Source organism: Nothobranchius furzeri, unplaced genomic scaffold, assembly GCF_043380555.1.
Source record: "Nothobranchius furzeri strain GRZ-AD unplaced genomic scaffold, NfurGRZ-RIMD1 Scf035, whole genome shotgun sequence".
Lineage (NCBI taxonomy): Eukaryota > Metazoa > Chordata > Actinopteri > Cyprinodontiformes > Nothobranchiidae > Nothobranchius > Nothobranchius furzeri.
In genome coordinates this window covers 240,968-248,410 of record NW_027223052.1, presented here as the reverse complement: position 1 = coordinate 248,410, position 7,443 = coordinate 240,968, and the positions used below count along the sequence as shown (strand labels likewise).

General features: G+C 42.7%; 1 protein-coding gene across 1 annotated transcript; it reads left to right on the top strand.

The window, feature by feature from the left end:
- Window positions 1–4,274: 4,274 nt before the first annotated feature.
- LOC107374656 (uncharacterized) lies at window positions 4,275–6,416 on the top strand. The gene is made up of 3 exons (XM_015942798.3): window positions 4,275–4,935; window positions 5,636–5,833; window positions 5,955–6,416. Exons 1-3 carry the CDS (start codon window positions 4,506–4,508, stop codon window positions 6,218–6,220), a joined length of 894 nt encoding a protein of 297 aa, XP_015798284.3. The 5' UTR covers window positions 4,275–4,505; the 3' UTR covers window positions 6,221–6,416.
- The last annotated feature ends 1,027 nt before the right edge of the window (window positions 6,417–7,443 follow it).

Here is a 7,443-nt window from a genome sequence, read left to right as displayed (position 1 = left end):
GGAAGTTTGGCGTGAGCGCCTGCTTCATCTCAAATTTCTACAGGTGTGCAATTGAGAGCTTGCTGACGAGGTGCATCACAGTGTGGTACGGAAGCTGCTCTGCCAGCAGCCGCAAATCACTACAGAGGGTGGTGAAAGCAGCAGAGCACATCACTGGCATGAGGCTTCCTGCCATTCAGGACATTTATCTCCAACGATGCCTCCGGAAAGCACACAGCATCATCAAGGACCACAGCCACCCGGCACATCAGCTGTTCTCCTTGTTACCATCTGGCAGACGTTACAGGAGTCTGTCTGCTCGGACTACAAGACTTAAAAACAGTTTCTATCATCAAGCCATACGACACCTCAACCACAACACCTAAACACACACAACACAGGACTCAGAAGCTACCCTGCAGCTTCACAAGTACTATATTTAATCCGTACTGGTCACTTCACTTTATTGTTATTGTAATTTATATCCAAAGTGCAACACTGTAATTTATATCCTGCATAATTTATATCCTGCAATACTGTAATTTATATCTAAAGTGCAATACTGTAATTTTCTGCAGCTCATTCCTGTGCAATATCCCATCTGCCCTCCCGTCATATTTCTTTTGAGGATTTTCTTTATTGACACATATGTATTTAGTCATCTTTTCCCTTTTACCATGTCTCTCTAATATTTTGCTCCTTACTATATATTTTTTTGCTTTATTTTATTATATTTTTATTATATTTTATTATATTTTCTCCTGTATCATGTTGCTGAGAGACCGCTGCTCGTCATACACGTTTCATTGCAATGTTGACCCTGTGCTAACTTGCATATGACAAATAAACTAAAACTGAACTGAACTGAATTTCACATCATTCTGGGTTCATTTGTGTGAAAACAAGGTCCAATCAGGCTGAAACGTTACAAGAAGGTAGAATCTATTGAGTTGTAAGTGATCTGAACGTTTCATGATGATCGCACATTCCTATAGGTGGTCAAACCATGTCCCAAAGGTCACAGGACCGGGTGTCACTTTAAAGAAGTAGTCCATTTACACCTTTGAGGGCTTATAACTTGGCTTCTGAATATCCTAGAGAGATCAGGTTTGTTTTAGTGTACTCCAATCAACAGCCCCTACAACCTCAAAAAGGAATGGAGTCATTAGCACTTATGGTTTGTAAATGGCACCCAGAATTATGTTGCACGAAGAACAATTTCACATCATTCTGGGTTCATTTGTGTGAAAACAAGGTCCAATCAGGCTGAAATGTTACAGGAAGGTAGAATCTATTGAGTTGTAAGTGATCTGAACGTTTCATGATGATAGCACTTTCCTAAGGGGGTCAAACCATGTCCCAAAGGTCACCGGATCTGGTGTAAATTTAAAGAAGTAGTTCAGTTACACCTTTGTGGGCTTATAACTTGGCTTCTGAATGTCCTAGAGAGATCAGGTTTGTTTTAGTATACTCCAATCAACAGCCCCTAGGTTTTTAAATGGCACCCAGAATTATGTTGCACGAAGCACAATTTCACATCATTGTGGGTCCATTTGTGTGAAAACAAGGTCCAATCAGGCTGAAACGTTACAAGAAGGTAGAATCTATTGAGTTGTAAGTAATCTGAACGTTTCATAATGATCGCACATTCCTATAGGGGGTCAAACCATGTCCCAAAGGTCACCGGGCCTGGTGTCACTTTAAAGAAGTAGTCCAGTTACACCTTTGAGGGCTTATAACTTGGCTTCTGAATATCCTAGAGAGATCAGGTTTGTTTTAGTGTACTCCAATCAACAGCCCCTACAACCTCAAAAAGGAATGGAGTCATTAGCACTTATGGTTTTTAAATGGCACCCAGAATGAATGTTGTACGAAGCACAATTTCACATCATTCTGGGTTCATTTGTGTGAAAACAAGGTCCAATCAGGCTGAAATGTTACAGGAAGGTAGAATCTATTGAGTTGTAAGTGATCTGAACGTTTCAAGATGATCGCACATTCCTCTAGGGGTCAAACCATGTCCCAAAGGTCACCGGGCCTGGTGTCACTTTAAAGAAGCAGTCCAGTTACACCTTTGTGGGCTTATAACTTGGCTTCTGAATGTCCTAGAGAGATCAGGTTTGTTTTAGTATACTCCAATCAACAGCACTTACAACCACAAAAAGGAATGGAGTCATTAGCACTTATGATTTTTAAATGGCACCCAGAATTATGTTGCACAAAGCACAATTTCACATCATTCTGGGTTCATTTGTGTGAAAACAAGGTCCAATCAGGCTGAAACGTTACAGGAAGGTAGAATCTATTGAGTTGTAAGTGATCTGAACGTTTCAAGATGATCGCACATTCCTATAGGGGGTCAGACCATGTCCCAAAGGTCACCGGGCCTGGTGTCACTTTAAAGAAGCAGTCCAGTTACACATTTGTGGGCTTATAACTTGGCTTCTGAATGTCCTAGAGAGGTTAGGTTTGTTTTAGTATACTCCAATCAACAGCCCCTACAACCACAAAAAGGAATGGAGTCATTAGCACTTATGGTTTGTAAATGGCACCCAGAATTATGTTGCACGAAGCACAATTTCACATCATTCTGGGTCCATTTGTGTGAAAACAAGGTCCAATCAGGCTGAAACGCTACAACAAGGTAGAATCTATTGAGTTGTAAGTGATCTGAACGTTTCATGATGATAGCACTTTCCTAAGGGGGTCAAACCATGTCCCAAAGGTCACCGGATCTGGTGTCAATTTAAAGAAGTAGTCCAGTTACACCTTTGTGGGCTTATTACTTGGCGTCTGAATGTCCTAGAGAGATCAGGTTTGTTTTAGTATACTCCAATCAACAGCCCCTACAACCACAAAAAGGAATGGAGTCATTAGCACTTATGGTGTTTAAATGGCACCCAGAATTATGTTGCACGAAGCACAATTTCACATCATTCTGGGTTCATTTGTGTGAAAACAAGGTCCAATCAGGCTGAAATGTTACAGGAAGGTAGAATCTATTGAGTTGTAAGTGATCTGAACGTTTCATGATGATAGCACTTTCCTAAGGGGGTCAAACCATGTCCCAAAGGTCACTGGGCCTGGTGTCACTTTAAAGAAGTAGTCCAGTTACACCTTTGTGGGCTTATAACTTGGCTTCTGAATGTCCTAGAGAGGTTAGGTTTGTTTTAGTGTACTCCAATCAACAGCCCCTACAACCACAAAAAGGAATGGAGTCATTAGCACTTAAGGTTTGTAAATGGCACCCAGAATTATGTTGCACGAAGCACAATTTCACATCATTCTGGGTTCATTTGTGTGAAAACAAGGTCCAATCAGGCTGAAACGCTACAAGAAGGTAGAATCTATTGAGTTGTAAGTGATCTGAACGTTTCATGATGATAGCACTTTCCTATAGGGGGTCAAACCATGTCCCAAAGCTCACCGGGCCTGGTGTCACTTTAAAGAAGCAGTCCAGTTACACCTTTGTGGGCTTATAACTTGGCTTCTGAATGTTCTAGAGAGCTCAGGTTTGTTTTAATGTACTCCAACCAACAGCCCCTACAACCACAAAAATGAATGGAGTCATTAGCAGTTATGGTTTGTAAATGGCACCCATAATTATGCTGCACTAAGCACAATTTCACATCATTCTGGGTTCATTTGTGTGAAAACAAGGTCCAATCAGGCTGAAACGTTACAGGAAACTAAAATCTATTGAGTTGTAAGTGATCTGAACGTTTCATGATGATCGCACATTCCAATAGGGGGTCAAACCATGTCCCAAAGGTCACCGGGCCTGGTGTCACTTTAAAGAAGCAGTCCAGTTACACCTTTGTGGGCTTATAACTTGGCTTCTGAATGTCCTAGAGAGGTTAGGTTTGTTTTAGTGTACTCCAATCAACAGCCCCTACAACCACAAAAAGGAATGGAGTCATTAGCACTTATGGTTTGTAAATGGCACCCAGAATTATGTTGCACGAAGCACAATTTCACATCATTCTGGGTCCATTTGTGTGAAAACAAGGTCCAATCAGGCTGAAATGTTACAGGAAGGTAGAATCTATTGAGTTGTAAGTGATCTGAACCTTTCATGATGATAGCACTTTCCTATGGGGTCAAACCATGTCCCAAAGGTCACCGGGCCTGGTGTCACTTTAAAGAAGTAGTCCAGTTACACCTTTGAGGGCTTATAACTTGGCTTCTGAATATCCTAGAGAGATCAGGTTTGTTTTAGTGTACTCCAATCAACAGCCCCTACAACCTCAAAAAGGAATGGAGTCATTAGCACTTATGGTTTTTAATAGGCCTTTTCCACCGACCAAACTGGCATGGAATGGGAAGGATCGGGTCACTAAATATTCTGTTTCGATTGTTTAAACCAGTCCAGGAAACTACCCGAACCGGTCCAGTAGCGGGCCAGAGCGGGACCCCTTCTGTTGTGGGTCCAGAGATTTTTGGTCTGGGCGGAGCCAAAGCGTAAAAGGTCCAGAGTCCTCTGATTGGGGGAGAAATTACGTAACTACCCGCGACAATCCCAGGGGATGGAAAAAGAAGTGAGTCGAGTTCCAGTGTTTGTTTGGCTGTACTTCTTGTGTGTGAAAATGCCTGCAAGTAATAGCTTTTGGTCCAATGCGGAGCTTCAAACGTTCCTCACCATCATCGGAGATAGCAACATTCAGGCCGAGCTGGATGGGATGATAAGAAATGAGAAAGTCTTCAAAGAAGTTTCTCAGCGCATGGCAGCTGAAGGATTCCAGCGCACCTCCGAGCAGTGTCGTGCTAAGCTGAAAAAAATAAAAGCCCACTACAGAAAAGTTAAGGACAGCAACGGCCGTAGTGGGAATGGGCGAAGTACATGGAAGTGGTACGATGTGGTGGACGCTATTTATGGACACAGACCGTCAAACCGAGGCAGCGAAGGAGGCCTGGACTCAGCGACCAGTATCCTGGAGTCACTCATAAACCCTGTTGGTAAGCATTTCTTTTGTTGTCTTTTTAGCTCTGCAGGCCATTCATTGCAGCACCAAAAACACTGAATAATAGCAGCAGCTATTTAAGAAATGCTCAGCAAGTAAAGGATTTAGCCCCTCATGTTAACTAGCCTTAGCATCCCCTCGTGTTTATGCTAACCTTCATTTAGCATTCCCCCGTGTTTCTTAACACGCTGTTCGCGATATAAGCCTTTCATGTTTAGCATGTCCTTGTTGAGTACATGAGGCTGGAGCGGCGTTTGCCTTTCTTGTTAGCGTCTCATTGTTTAAAACATGGGAAATTCGGTTAGCCTTTCACATTAGCATCTCAGTGTTGTTAGCATCTCATTGTTTTATACAGCTGAGCACGCACAGTGAGAAGAAGCGAGCTGATCTAATATTATAAATATCCCAAAAGTCGTGCCAGCAGTGTTTTTCGCCTAGAGTGGACTTTTAACAAGTATATATTTTTCGGATGAATAAGAATATAACATTAAATTGCAATTAATCTGTACGTCACTGGCGAATTACTGCCATCTAGTGGACACGTTCCAAATGACAAAATGGCCTTAAATCATAGCAGTTTTATTAAGTTTACTATATGCCTATATGCTCTTTTGCTGTAAAAATATTGTGCTTTTCTTACCGATTTATTTCGTGACCTTTTCTTACTGACTAATTTTTTGATCTGTGTTTTTCAGACACATCTGAAGCGGAAAACACTCCCTCTTCAGAGGAACCATCCACTTCCTCAAGTAGCACTCCAGGACCTTCTGTGCCACCATCACCTCTGTCCGTACCTTCTGTGCCACCATCACCTCGGCCAGTTCCATCGCCACCACCATCACCTCTGTCCACTACCACTCGAGAGGAACATCTACCATGTCGTCGACGCACAGGTAGTGTCTGACCATTCTAAAAATTGCTTTGTGCATAAACAAAACTGACAAGTTCACTGGACAACTGACATTTTGATATCCATATAAACACAAATGTAATTGTCAATGTTGTTGTTTCCAGGTGACCGAAGACGGCGATTGGAAGCACGGACACAGGTGATATTTGATGAGTTGCAGATCGCAGATGGCAGGCAGATGGACAGAATGGAAGGCATAAGCCGGGAGCAGGTTAACTGGATGCAACAAGACGCAGCAGCAGCAAGGCAACATGAATTACAGATCGCAGAGCGATATTTTGAACATTTGGGTGCCCTAAATGCTGTTCTTGGACTGGTCGCACAAAGAATGGGCAGCTCCTCTGACTTCCTGCCACCACCCAGGCAGTAAGGTGCTATGTATTTGTCCCGTAATTTTTTTTATCCGTCTGTCCTTTTTATCAATAAATTTTCAAAGAAAAACAAGGTGTGCATGAATTGTCTTAAAAATTTTTGCTCGCAAATTTACGTTTACATAATAAATGTAGATTACATTACAGCCCACCTTAAATATATGTTAAAATGAAAAGGTGCAACAGTTCGTTAACAGTAAAATAGTGTACTTTATTAAGTTCTGAAAATAAAACAAACATTTCAGTTCAAACTACAGGCTTCGAACAGTTAAAAGTGTCAAAACAATAAACAAAGTAAATGGAAAGAAAAAACACAAACTGAGGTCAGCGGGTGAAGTGTCGCATCAGAGCTTCACGCACATCACTGCCCTCCTCTGCAACTTCCTGCATATTTGCAACCACTGGTTCATCAGCAGGTGCGTCACATTCTGTATATTCCTCCCCATGGCTCTCACAGATATTGTGAAGCACACAACAGGTCAGCACCATGTGTTTAAGAAGCTCTACATCACTGTCGTTTCTCTTCAGAAGACATCGCCACCTACCCTTTAGCCTCCCAAATGCATTTTCGACCACAACTCTGGCTCTGGACGTTTTCCTGTTGTACGCCTGTTGTTCAGCAGTGAGACGACCGTTGTCAGAAAATGGTTTTAGGAGCCAGTTCTGCAGAGGATAGGCAGAGTCCCCGAGCACATAAAAGCCTACATTTACTCCCTCAATGTTCTTGGTACTAGTTGGGTGCAGTTGTCCATGAGCAACCAAGTCCCAAAATGTGGACAATCGCAGCACACGGGCATCATGCAAGCTACCTGGCTGACCTGCATTAACATTCCAGAACATGCCTCTGCCATCCACAATGCCCTGGAGGATTATGGAATGCCAACCTTTCCTATTGAAGTAGTCTGTGTGGAATCCCTGTAGTGCGATTATTGGGATATGGGAACCATCGATGGCACCCACACACTGAGGAACCCCCCACCTGGTCTCAAAATAGTCAGCCATTTCCTGTAGCTTTTGCAGAGTTGGAAAAGCAATAACCTCGGCAAGCAAGAGTTTACAGACAGCCTTACAGAAGTCCTGCACACAGCGGCACACAGAGGTCGTGCTGACACCAAAAAGAAGCCCGATGCTCCTGTATTCACTGTTAGTTGCAAGCTTCCACAGTGCAATTGCAACTCTTTTCCTGAGTGGCACGCAGGCTCTGAAGTTGGTGTTCCTCTTC